Source organism: Andrographis paniculata, unplaced genomic scaffold, assembly GCF_009805555.1.
Source record: "Andrographis paniculata isolate CXL003 unplaced genomic scaffold, ASM980555v1 Contig80END, whole genome shotgun sequence".
NCBI classification, from domain to species: domain Eukaryota; kingdom Viridiplantae; phylum Streptophyta; class Magnoliopsida; order Lamiales; family Acanthaceae; genus Andrographis; species Andrographis paniculata.
The window spans coordinates 4,847,766-4,861,335 of record NW_026137618.1 but is presented as its reverse complement, the minus strand read 5'-3'; the positions used below and the strand labels follow the sequence as shown (position 1 = coordinate 4,861,335).

The window sequence follows — 13,570 nt, the reverse complement described above, 5'->3', positions numbered from 1 at the left end:
ATTCAATCTCCCTCCTCCTTTCTGTGCAGGTCGGATTGGATTGATTTTGCACTGTAAAATTCCTCAAAATTTGTTGGTTTTTTGCAGTTGCGAACGAAGATATGCCGACCGTTGCCCGACGCCGATCGTCTCATGCCGCCGTGGTAGATCCGAGCACCGCCACTCCTCAGAAACGCAGTTTGAGATCCGATTCGGGATCTCCGGTAGTAGCGCCGGTGCGGAAATCTCCCAGGCTATGCAGTCGGGAAGGCGGTGGAAGTCCGCCCAAAGTTGAGGTGAATTCCGTCGACAAATCAGATAATGTTCATGCTGTTTTTTTTCGTAATTCAAGCAATTATCTGTGTTGATTTTCCCAATATTCAATTTCCTATCGAAAACTGTTCGTAGATTAACTAAAGGAATGCGACGATCATTTATTGCATCCAATCTTTCGCTTGTAATTCAGTATCGTTTGGAATTAGAGAACACTGTTTTTTTTTTTTTTTTTGCCATGTCAATTGAAATAAGGATTTGTGATCTGGCGTGATAGGTGATTGAGAAGAGCTTGAAATGCTCTCTAAATTTCAAGAGTTCGTCGCCTGAAAAGAGGATTCCCGAAAATGATATGGAAAAGCCGATTTGGGATCCCAAAGGTGCTATATCTGGCTGGCGAATTTTATCATTATGTTTCAATCTCTAATTAATTTATTGAGGTTTGCTTTACCTGATCGTAGATTTGGATCAATTGAGAGCTGTTAAGGAGGCATTACATGTATCAACTGCACCGAATTACGTTATGTGCCGTGAATTAGAGCAAAGAACGATCTTGGATTTCTGCAAGAAATGCGTCAAGGAAGAGAAGGCAGGAAGCTTGTATCTCTGTGGGTGTCCAGGAACTGGAAAGTCATTGTCAATGGAGAAAGTAAAGGAGGCTTTAGTAGATTGGGCAAATGAGGTACCTATTTATTTGTAGCTTTGGTTTTGATTTGGTTGCATTTAATTCACATTCAGATCAAAATGAAAGAGGTGGTTTATAAGTTATTTGTTCTTGATCAATTGTAACTTGGGATTTTTTCGATAGGTTGAATCGATAGTAGCAACATAGCTTTGATTCTGTGATTCCTGTTTTAATTTTAGCAATCATGTTTGTATTTATTACGATCATTCTTATTGTTCATATTTATAAACTGAAAGATGATCCAACGATGTCTTTCTTTTGCTGCCATCATAACTTGTTGTGTGTCTTTTTGTTCAGTAGGTTAAATCAATGGTAGTATGATTGAAGCTGCTATTTTCATTTTAATTGTAGCGATTCTTTCTATTGTTTTCGTTTATGATCAAGCATTTGGTACATGTGAAACTGGAAACTCCTGCACTATATGTTCTTGATTAAAGCAGGATTAATATGGCTGAAAGATGATCGATTGAAGTTCTTTCTTCTTCTAGTACTTAATCACTAATTTTGTCGTTTACTCTGAAATTTAGGATGGTGTACAATCTCCAGATATGCTATCAATCAATTGCACTTCTCTTACCAACACAACCGCAATTTTCAACAAGGTACTGCAATGCATTTATATTGAATAATTTCACCAAGAAACACAACTTTGTCACACTGGACTCTTGTACAGATTCTTGAACAAAGCCATCCACAGAGGAAACCTGATCGATCTACGTCAGCTTTACAAATTCTTCAACGAATGTATTCTGAGAAACAGCCTGATGGTATGAAGATGATGTGAGTATCTAAAACTCATTTCTGATGTTCTGGTTGAGGTTATGCTATTTACCTGAATCTGTTACTCAGCATAGTATGTTGTGTCCATTGTATACATTCTGCCCCTTGTATGTATTCCTGCGTTGTTCTTATTCTATTTGATATGATCAACAGGTTGATAATTGCTGATGAATTGGACTATTTGATTACAAAAGATCGTGCTGTGCTTCATGATCTTTTCATGCTAACAACAATGCCATTCTCCAAGTGTATCTTGATAGGTAGTGTACTGTTTATTCAACTATAAGAAATGTTTTGATATGTCATTTTGTTAATTGTTTGATGTCTTGCTCATCTGTTTACCTTTCTTCTTTTTTCAAATGTCGACAGGGATTGCTAATGCCATTGATTTGGCTGACAGATTTATTCCGAAATTGAAATCTTTGAACTGTGAGTACATTTTTATTGCTTTTCACTTTGGCTGTCCTTGACTTGGATAAATGGCACAACTTTAAAATTCCCCATGGCTCTGTGTGTGTGATCAATCTTACATGTGTTTAATTTTCATTTTGGTTTAGATTTTGTAATTATTTTTTTGGGTAACATAGTTGACATGACTTTATATGAAAGTTTTAGAATATTTGATTAGATAGGTTTTGTGATTTGATGAATTAGTAGAAAATTAAAAAAATCTCCAAATAAACATAGCCTGATAATATTTGTATTTTTTTTGTTAGTTTTGAGATTGCTAAAAGTATTTTAAAAATATTTATTTTTTATTATTTTTTAGATGTTTTATGAAAAAAAATATATTGCTAATGATAATATATTAAAGTAAATAAGACTACGTAAGTTTGCATAATAAATAAAGAAATTGGACAAAAAAATCAAAGTAAACAAAATTTTTTCTTTGGTTAGCCTTTTCTGGTGTTGGTAACATCTTTTTGCTATCTATCATAATGAATTCATAGTTGTCGGTATATATATCAAAACTCATTTCCCATTTCATGTCTTTTAACATTTTCTTTTAGGCAAACCTACAGTCATAACATTCCGGGCCTACTCCAAAGATGAGATCAAGGCAATTCTTGAGGAAAGGCTGAGAGTAAGTCATGGATTCATGTCCCACTATTTTGATCTTCTTTTGAGTGTTAAGTAATTGCCATTCTAATAATAAGATTGCTATTGTAACAGGACCTTCCTTATGTTGTCTTCCAACCTCAAGCCATGGAGCTTTGTGCAAGGGTTAGACATATTTTATCCCTTTTTTTCTTCTAAGCTTAACAGCTGCAAACTATCCTATTAATGAGTTTAAACACTGCTACCATGATTTTTGCTGGAACACATCATAACTTTTTCGGAAGATTCGATTTTCCTGCATATTGTTCAACACCAACATTTATTTTTGTGATTCTATTGCTGCAGAAAGTTGCTTCAGCCTCTGGAGACATGAGAAAGGCCCTTTCTGTTTGCAGGTTGGCTTTAATCAGTTCTTTAATTCGTTTCAGTTTTGCCGCTTTCAGCTAGGTTGTATACGAATCAAATTGAAATGAATACTGCATTATTTGATTTTATATTTATGAAACTATTTTCTATTCGATTCGTTTTAAATCTTAAATGATATTAGTGTTCGATTTAAAATAATTTTCAAATTATTAGATTTAATTTGAGTATTCGATTCAATATTTTAAAATGAAGTTTAACCATATCACTTAAATATTCGATTTGTTTTTTGTCCTATTCTATTCTATTCGAAGCTATTCGGTTTTAAATTTTGTAATTAAAAAATTTCAAAATAATATTAAGACAATTTGATTAAAAAATACACATGCTATTTATCAGTTTTTTCAATCTGATATAGAACTTATTTTAACAAAGTAAAATGTTATTTCATAAGTGTACTTTTAATCATATTATATATTTATTTGCCAATGTTTTTCAGAAGTGCCATTGAGATGTTCGAAGCAGAGAAAAGGGACACTATCATCAATAACTCAAACTTACCATTGCTAGAGAGAAATGGGGATCAACAGAATCCTTCTCCCTGCCATGAAACAACAAATCAAGCCAATAATATGGTAAATTTTTTACCCACAAATGCATCTTCCCTTTACACTGTAAAAATTTTCTTATCAGTTCAGCAACTGTGCAGGTGAGGATAGATCATGTTGCAGCTTCATTATCGAAAACATTCAAATCGCCTGTCGTGGACACGATCCAATCTCTGCCACAGCATCAGCAGGTAAGACCAATTCAGCAGCCAAACAAAACCACATTTCATTTCTTTACACGCCTTATACAATGCTTTAATTATGAAGTGATTTTCGCAGATCATACTTTGCTCGGCAGCAAAGCTTTTCCGAGGAGGAAAGAAGGATACGACTCTTGGCGAGGTACATTTGCTACACCCCTCCAATTCTCTTACAACTCACACACACTGCCTGCCTTTCATGCAAAATTATATTTCTCAGCCAATCTTTTCTACCAATGTAGTTGAACAAACATTATGTAGACGTCTGCAAATCTACTTTAATCCCTCCTGTTGGCATCACCGAACTCTCAAGCATGTGTCGCGTTCTAGATGATCAGGTACTGCCATTGCATATAAGATCACACACAGAGAGAAAACAGAAGCACAATATATATATATATATATATAGAGAGAGAGAGAGAGAGAGAGACAATTGCTTATAATTCACTTATGGTTTTGAAAGTCGACATCATACTCTCTTATGAATTAGAAATTTCACGAAACTCTTCTCATGTTTTAAAAAAATATTGCACAGAATCTCTTAAAATTTACATGAGACTCTCTTGCGATTTCGTAAACATTGCACAAAATCTATTTTTTAGATGATTCTGTTCAATACTTTTGAAAAATATAAGATCGTATCGTACAATTTTAAATTATGAAGAAGATAGTGTAGACTCTCCAAATCATAAGTGGGTTAAAGTAAGTTTTTCCATATATATATATATTCATTTTGGTTGAAAACTAAGAAACATGAAGCTCATGAACACCAACATCACAGGGGATTCTCAAACTAGGACAATCGCGGGAAGATAAACTAAGAAGAGTGGCACTAAAGGTAGATGAAGCCGACATTGTTTTCGCACTGCAGGTACGCTAACCTAAATCAATCTAATACAATCACCAATTACTTCCCTTTCATTTGTAAATTCAATAATTTCCTTATCACGATAATTATGTTCGAACAATACCTGCAGAGAGTTCGATTCTTCAGAAACTGTCTACAATGATTCAAAGTAGTCATGCATGAGGACGAACATAAATAAAATATGCTGTTGATTCTTCCATGGAAAAGCCAAGCTCGGGATTTCGACAGAATTTTCAATAGGTAAGTAACTATATGCATGTATATTTTCTTGAACTATATGGGAAGAAGACTGATTTCAATTATGATTTGGTGCAATTGTGTTTAGGAAGTGAATTTTGTTGCTGATTTTATCTAGTTTTTGTAAATGTTACTAGGAATTATTTAATTCTTATTACTGTCTTTTTGGCAGGGATGTTACCCAAAATAATTTGATTACTATACTAATTTAAATTAATCTGCAATATAATTTTAATTTAAAGGGTAAACTGTCTTTTAGTCAGTAATTGGACCCGTTATCATTTTAGTTCCGTGAATGGAACCTGTCGCAAACTAGTCCCATAAGTAAATTTTTTTCGCTATTTTAGTCCTCTGGCGCCGGAGACACCCACGTGGCTTACCGGAGGTGACGTGTCCGCCAAGTGTCTCGCCAAGTCAGCGACACTTGGCGGACACATGGATTTTTTTAATTTTAATTTTATTTTTTTAATTTTTTTAAACTTATTTTTTATTTTATTTGCATTTTTTTATTTTTTTATTTGGTCCAATTAAAAAAAATAAAAAAAAAATAAATAAATCCATGTGTACACCAGGTGTCGCTGACCTGGCGGGGAAACTTGGCGGACACGTCACATCCGGCAAGCTACGCAGGCGTCTCCGGCGCCGGAGGATTAAAACAGCGAAATTTTTTCACTATTTATAAAACTAGTTTGCGACAGGCTTCATTTACGGGACTCAAATATAAGGGGTCCGGGACTTAAAAAAACAGTTTACCCTAATTTTAATGAATAGTCATTTTGTATTTTTTTTTACTTATTTTATATTTTGAGTTTAATTATAGTATATGATGTGTTATGATGTATATATTATATTTGTATTATGTTAATATATATATATATATATTTGCAATTTATTTATATTTCATGTGATATTAAATTCTATTTTTATATAATGTAATAAGGTGTTGATTAATTCTCTTCCCGGCAACAACTAACTACCCAAAAATTCGAGAAGGGAAGATACAAGAAAATCAAGAATTGTGAGAAAAAAATGAATTCGATTTTTTGATCTAAAGAGGACATTAGTTAACTTCTGCGAAATGATTTTATGGAGATAAGACTATTGAAAAATATTATGGCTGACAAAGTAATTTATTTTATGTTATTTTATTTTTATTGTTAAATATTTAGAATCAATAAAATATTGTCAGATATTGACAAATATATGTATATATTTTGACTTATTAATGTGCTTGTTTATTACTCTTTTTTGTTCCAATTTAAATAACTTATTTTTTTATTATAATTATTTTTTATAGAAAATTAAAAAATAATAGTATTTTATTTATTAATAAAAATATATTTTATAAAATAAAAATGTACTTTAACTTGAGATGATAGAGGCAGTAATATTTATAATTTTAAATAATTTCAAAAATATATTTTTGTAAATATTTTGTATTTGTGCATAAATTATATTAGAAAAGATATTATTTTAAATAATTTCAAAGGAGATATTTCTACTATTGTAGTTAGGAAAAGATTGTTAGGTTTGCTCTATGTATTTGATATATGTAATCTAAGAATTTTTCTATCTTTCAAGTTTATACTAGTTTTTTTCCCCAAATATTAAGGGTTTGTTTCTTCAACTCTAAATTTGGGGTTGTCCACTGTCCGGCAATTTGCAAGTTTTATTTTATTTTTATAAAAAAAATTAACATATAATTTTATATAATAAAAATAAATAAAAATTTAAATATATATATGTTGGATACAATATAAATTTATAATCAAATCATACTAATTTTATCAATTAAATTTAATATATATTTATATTATTTTATTCATTATCTATCAAATCAAATATAAATCAAAACTTCCCAAATTCCAACTAAACCTAAACACAAAAAAAAAAAAAAAAAACAACAAAATTCAAACTCATCCCAAAATCCAAATAAAAACTAAATCCAAACCAAAATTTTTCCAAACCCCCCTTCAATGTGTAGGTCGAGATTTTTTTACCTACTAACCATTGCATTTGCTTATGTTGTGGGTATTGATGCCAATAACAATATATTTCCTATAGCACATTAGGGTGTGTTTGTTTGGGGAATTGGATTGGATTTACACTATTCATTCAATTTTTTTTCCCAAAAATATCAAATCAAACATCTATTTTTCATTTTTTTTATAATATACTAAAAATCAATTTTACATTCAAAACATCACATCAACACCTATTTATATCACATCATATAACTATTCAAATTCAAAATTTTTACTATTCAAATTCCAACTTAAAATCCAAACCCCCAAACAAACACACCCTTAGGATTGATCCCTTGGGATAGTGTGCATAATTGGACTTTTAGGAGTGACAAACAAAAGGGATTGATCCCTCTTTTTGAAAACATTTTTGCCCCAAACTTTCACGGTCACATGTTCACTCAACATGTATATAGGCGTAAAGTTTTTTTTTTTTTTTTTTTTTTCATTGACATTAATAGCATTAAAAAAACTAATAAAAAAAGTAAAAGTATTTCGGTATTTAATTGAGAGATATTTTTACTTAAAAGAAACGAATATATTTTAATTGAATAGACAAAAATGACAAAATAGATACTTTGACTTTGATTGAGAGAATATATTATAAATTTTATATGAATACATATTTGTCATAAATAATTAAAAAGTATATTAGTAAAAAATATAAATAATTGTAAATTTAAATTAAAATGATTAATTAATTTAGTTATAATTAAAAAGATTAAAAAATATAATTATGAAAGACAAATTATGAAAATGAAAAATATAGATAATTTATGTAGAACGAAAGAAGTATAATTTATAACTTCGCCATTTATCGGACAAAATTATGTCACTTTCTTTGCAATTTTTACTACTTCTTCAGTTTTTTAACAATTTATTTATTTTTTTATTTTGGTCATATAACAAAATATTTATTTAGTATTTTAATTATTGTACTATTTACCTAATATAAAAAAAATAAATAAATATGAGAAAAGCGTGTATTATTTAGAAAAAAAAAATTAGAAAGAAACTTTATACGGTAAAAATAATTATTTTGGGAGTTAAGGCAGTAAATAATATAGCACTGAGCGAATATGGCATACGACAAATGACGCGGTTTCTTGTTCAAACCCAAACTCGTCATCTCTCTCGCCTCTTCTTTTTCTTCTCTCCCGTCGCCCTCCGCCCCCTCTGCCCCACCCCAATTTCTCTTAATTCTTCTTCCAAATTCCTTATTCTTCCTCGTCCCCGCACACAATTACTCATTTCCTGCAAATTCTATGTTTCCTGACCCCCTAAAAAATTGATAAATTGGATGGGTTGTTGTACCAGCAAGAACGTTGATTCCGAAGCCGGCCGCGTCGCGCGGTGGCGCTCCACCGGAATTGTGGCGTTACGCGACTCCAAATTGAAGGTATCGTTGCTACCGCTCATTAATTTCTGAACAAATAATTATTTATCGAATTTTGGGGTTGCGTTTGTTGTTCGATCATTCAGTTTGTGTTTTCTGGGAATTAAAGTGGGGATTCTGTTCTACTTTGTTTATTATTAATAATAATATTTTTCTGTATGGGTTTAAGCAAGCAATGGTGGATAATTTACATTGTGGCGATTATTTTGTGTTTTTTGTAAGTAGGGAAGTTCTAATCAATTTTTTGAAGGTATTTGGGCGATTGATTGCATTTTTTTCGTGATGCTGAGTTGGTGGTGTAGTCTGAGCTAATGCACAAATTTTTGCAGCTCGATTTTTCGAAGAGAGACTTGTATAAGATATTGATGTAGAAATGTGTTAATGTGTTCTAATTTCTGAAATTTCTATGCTTCACAGGCTTTTCCGGATGAAGTTCTTGATTTAGAAAGTTCGGTTCGGACGTTGGATTTAACGCGGAATAAATTAGGTATCTCGTTTAGCATTCGAAGCATGTTTTGTCGTTACATGTAATTTGTCGTTTTGCTTGATGAATATTTGGATAAATGAGCATTTTGTGATCCGAGGATACTTTCAAACACCTTTTAACCTCATCATATGAATGCAACGTGGCAGTTCTTCAAAAGATATAATAAATGTGATTTTTTATGGTGTAGGAATGCATCATTTATTGTCGTGGATTTTCCGAATAATATTTTCTTTTTTCCTTTGCTGTGACAGTTGAAGTTCCCGTGGAGATAAGTAAATTAATAAACTTGCAGCGATTGGTAAGAACTCCTTTGTATTGATTTTATTTTTATGCAATGAGATGCTTTTAATTGCGAAAAATGAATTGTCGAAAGAAGGTCTGTGCAGTGCCTTGTGTGCACCTGCTGCCTTTTTTTCTGATCTTCTTGTTGCCCGGATGCACCTTCTAGAAGGTCTATTATTGACTTGCATGTTTTCAAATGTTCTAGGAGTTTGCAGAATGGAATCTTATTCTCTAATCATTAATTTTTCTAATTCTACTTTTTTATTTTTTTCCAAAGATGCATAAAGAATGTCTTGGAAGATTTAAGAGTTTAGTACTTCCTCCGTCCAGATAAAAGAGTTGCATTTAATTTTTGTGTTATTATACTTAACATTAATAATATCTTTATATTTGTATATTTTTTTATACTAATGTCATTATATTAGAGTATTATAAGACACTAATAGAAGTGTTCTTGTATTTTTCTCTTAATTTATACTACATTTTAATATTATAATTAATATGTAAAGATCAACATACAAAAAATAAACTTAAACACTTTTAGCTGGACGGAGGGGGTGGCAGATTGGCGAGATTGAATTTTGCCATTCTAATAAAGCAATTAAGGAACTTCTTTTGCAAATTCAGCATTTGAAAGAAATCCAACATAATTTCTTGAGTAGTATAGCCATCACTGCATCGCCATGGCGTCATGGTGCTTTTTGGGGTGCGCCTCAACTTCTCTTGCCTTAATTAAAGAAGGCGATTTGGCGACGCTGTAGTGACGCTGTGGTGACACCTCACCGAAGCCTCGGCGATGTATCTTGTTTGGATATGGGAAAATGTTTAAGTTTCTTTGTAGGTCTTTGTAGTATTAACTTCCTAGTACATCCATTCTTAACTCATTGCTTGGACATTGTTAAGCGGTTCTGTATTAGTAATTCAAGTAATGGTGTTATGTACGTTGCTCTTTTATTAATTTTTATTGCTTTTAGAGGTACATCAGTATGATTTAACCTTATCCTCCAACCTGTTGATACAGATTTTAGCTGAGAATATTATCGAGCGTCTTCCAATGAACTTGGGAAAGCTTCAGTCATTAAAGGTCATGATTCTTGATGGGAATCGAGTGTCTGCATTGCCTGATGAATGTAAGTTTTTTCTCAAGCAGAGAGGACTGGCTTTATATGTAATGGATTCATTGGTCGAAATGTTGATTAACTCTGAGGCCCGAGCATTACATAATATCTTTCTTTTTCTTAACTGTGTTCATTTTTAATGATCAGTGGGTCAACTTGTGAAGCTGGAGAGGCTATCAATCTCAGGAAATTCATTAATTGGGTTACCTGAAACAATTGGGAGCTTGCGCAATGTGAGTAGTCGATTCACATTATGTCATCTTTCTGAAATTATGAATTAAAGCTTTTACTATCTTATATTTGCCTATCATAATATAATAACTGCACGGATTTATAGACTTTACCTTGAATTGGAGCTAATTTATCTATAATTGTCTTTCTGTAGACAGTCATGTTGTTCATAGTTCCAAAACATGCATGGCTATTCACTGTCTGCCAATATATGTGAACAATTCAGCTCATGTTGATATTTCCTAATAATTTGAAGTTAATGTATTGTCAGCACATTTCTCAGTAGGCAATTGATATCGAAATGTTGCATCCCTTATGATATTTCATGTTTTCTTGATGTTGATGACTGATTTTGCAGTTGGTTCTATTAAATGTATCAAACAACAAGATAAAGCATCTTCCGGAGTCAATTGGTTGTTGCTTCTCTCTGGAGGAAATTCAAGCTAACGGTACTATAAATGCAAGATTTTACAGTTTTTCACAACCAAAAGACGATATTTTGTTTGATAGGGACAAGTTTGTACTGTATTAATTCAATCTCAGTATTATTTTTGGGTGTTTGAATTATCTTCTATTTATTGATTTATCTTGACATTTTATCTGCAGAAAATTCTATCGAAGAACTTCCATCTTCAGTTTGCAATCTTGTTCATTTGAAGTCTCTTTGCTTGGATAATAACAGCGTGAAGCAGGTTTCGCTCGACCCCAGATCAGCTCCCTTTGGTTAAATTGCATAGCTTGTTAGAATCATGCCCAAAGAAAACACCTATAATAATTTATATCATATGTTGGATTATCATAATCGTATTGCAATTAAGAAAGTTTAGGTTTAAATGAATAGAAATCAAATTATGAACTGTCAACAAGATCTAACCGAGATAAAGTTTGAAATCATGACTATGTTGTTGGGAACATTCCCTTCTCATGTGCGGTAGTAATAATTTAAAAAACTACTTCAGAGTGAAGATTAAAATTATCTAGTCCAAATAAATGTAATGTGTGATTTCTTTTAGTGTCTACATATTTATGTCCTCTGAGGATTCTATCCATTAGAGAAGTGAAGAAGGAATAATTCTGAGCTCGCGAATAGGGTTATGATTCTTATCATCTTTTCGAATAAGACTATGAATTGTTTGTTTAGTATTTATAGTTTTAAGCCTTTTAGTTGTGAGGAATAGAGAAACGTAAAAGTATTACAGAGAATGATGTTATGTGTATATATGCTATTATTTTGTAATATTTTTGGAGAATTTTGTAGGAATAAATTACTTGTTCACCCAACATTTTTTTGGTGGTACGAATTTCTGTAAATATTATAAAAAATACAATATATATATTCATATTAATACAGTATATATAATAGATATATTTTATTCACTCACAAAAATTCAACAATTTTAACACAAAATATTATTTTTTACATTGCATGTACGATTCCCCAGACCTAACATAAAAATATAAATTCATTAAAAAACACTAAGTGTACACACCTTTTTTGTTCGGTCCTTTCTCCACTCAATTAATTGCCTTTACTTTTCACATGGAAAGCAGTGTTACTGCATTGTAATTTCAATGTGTTGGCCATAGTATTCTTTATTTATTTTCATACTCCTTTCATACGGAAAAAGATATGCTTGTGCAGGATTATTTTAGAAATTAATTGATAGTGAATGTCATTATGTGTTTAAAGTAATGGTAAAATTTAAATCGAAAAAAAGTGTTATTTATGGTATAAATGTAAATTAGACGGACATGCTTAAATGAAAAGTAAACATAAACTTGACTGATGAAAAGAGTATATATTATTTTCTCATTTGAAGAATTATTTTAGAGATATGCGCGTGCTTACATCTGTATAAACATATTGGCCTGTTTGCACTACAGATACCTCCAAACTTGCTGAAAGAATGCAAAAGTCTGCAGAACATATCCCTCCACGGAAACCCGATTTCTATGGAATATTTCCAGCAGGTAATGTCAGCGATACACAAAATAAAAATCTCACCAATAATTGATATCTATTCAAGCATTCATCATTCTCCTTCCCCCTTCAGATGGATGGTTTTCAAGAATTCGAAGGCCGGAGGAAAAGGAAGTTCGACAAGCAGATTGATTCGAATGTGATGATCGGTTCCAAAGGCCTCGACGAGGGTGTTGATCTCTGAAACTTCCCTTCTAATGTCTGTAAGGTTTCTTAATTCTAAAAATTCTTTTCTATCAAGAATTCCATATTCTCTCTCGAAATCCCTGAAAACTCTGCAGAAATGAATCAGTCCGTTCACTCAGTGTTTTTATATGATTTGATTTCTTTGTGCGGTATGGAGAACTGTGGTGATAATATAAAAAATAATATTTTGTGTTGAATGATTGGCTTTTTAGGAGTGGATATATATATTATATTAATGTGTGTGCATATTTGTATTTTTTTAATAATATTTATGAAGAATTGTTCTATTGAGAAATGCTGAGTGAACAGACGGAATAATTCTTGCACTATTTCCACACAGTCGAAAACTTACGCTCTGAAATACACAGCACTAAACATTTTCGACACATGATTATAAGTTAGGTTATTGCGCATATGGCGAAAATTTGTCACTATACTACGCTTGTCATTGTAATTTATGTCCGTATGCTTGCAGATACATGTCGAACTTGATTCCATCACGTCCTCGGAGATGTGAAATCCATCATCGAGTTGAGCTGAATCTTGGGTTAGTTCTTTGCTACTGCAGATTTTGTTTGATTGGCATTTCTGTGACATATCTATATATGCATATAGTCATATATTTGTATAGCAATGTGCACACACACAAATATATATATACATACATAACTCATCCAATAATGTGCCCTAAACTTTGGGAATCAAGAAAGGTGTCTTTAATGGTACAGAAACTCATTTTGTGATATTGTACTTTAAATATTATGTGAATCTGAATCATAGGTAATTATTTGCCTTTTGGATTATTGATTTTGT

The 13,570-nt window shown here is 31.7% G+C and overlaps 2 protein-coding genes across 4 annotated transcripts; both read left to right on the top strand.

Annotated features, from left to right (window-relative positions):
* Window positions 1-5,217, top strand: LOC127241027 (cell division control protein 6 homolog B-like). The gene is made up of 16 exons (XM_051259907.1): window positions 1-275; window positions 530-632; window positions 714-934; window positions 1,465-1,539; window positions 1,611-1,717; window positions 1,871-1,977; window positions 2,087-2,146; window positions 2,728-2,801; window positions 2,891-2,941; window positions 3,122-3,171; window positions 3,639-3,774; window positions 3,849-3,938; window positions 4,027-4,089; window positions 4,190-4,285; window positions 4,729-4,818; window positions 4,925-5,217. Exons 1-16 carry the CDS (start codon window positions 102-104, stop codon window positions 4,955-4,957), a joined length of 1,530 nt encoding a protein of 509 aa, XP_051115864.1. The 5' UTR covers window positions 1-101; the 3' UTR covers window positions 4,958-5,217.
* Window positions 5,218-8,183: 2,966 nt separating this feature from the next.
* LOC127240827 (plant intracellular Ras-group-related LRR protein 7) lies at window positions 8,184-13,534 on the top strand. Of its 3 annotated transcripts, none has more exons than XM_051259645.1 (10): window positions 8,184-8,475; window positions 8,890-8,959; window positions 9,211-9,257; window positions 10,263-10,371; window positions 10,507-10,592; window positions 10,949-11,039; window positions 11,197-11,282; window positions 12,475-12,561; window positions 12,645-12,770; window positions 13,233-13,534. In XM_051259645.1, exons 1-9 carry the CDS (start codon window positions 8,377-8,379, stop codon window positions 12,753-12,755), a joined length of 786 nt encoding a protein of 261 aa, XP_051115602.1. In that variant the 5' UTR covers window positions 8,184-8,376; the 3' UTR covers window positions 12,756-12,770; window positions 13,233-13,534. The 3 variants fall into 3 exon arrangements, with proteins under 3 accessions (XP_051115602.1, XP_051115603.1, XP_051115601.1); XM_051259646.1 differs by having other exon boundaries at window positions 12,645-12,779; XM_051259644.1 differs by having other exon boundaries at window positions 8,185-8,475; window positions 12,645-12,774.
* Window positions 13,535-13,570: the final 36 nt, after the last annotated feature.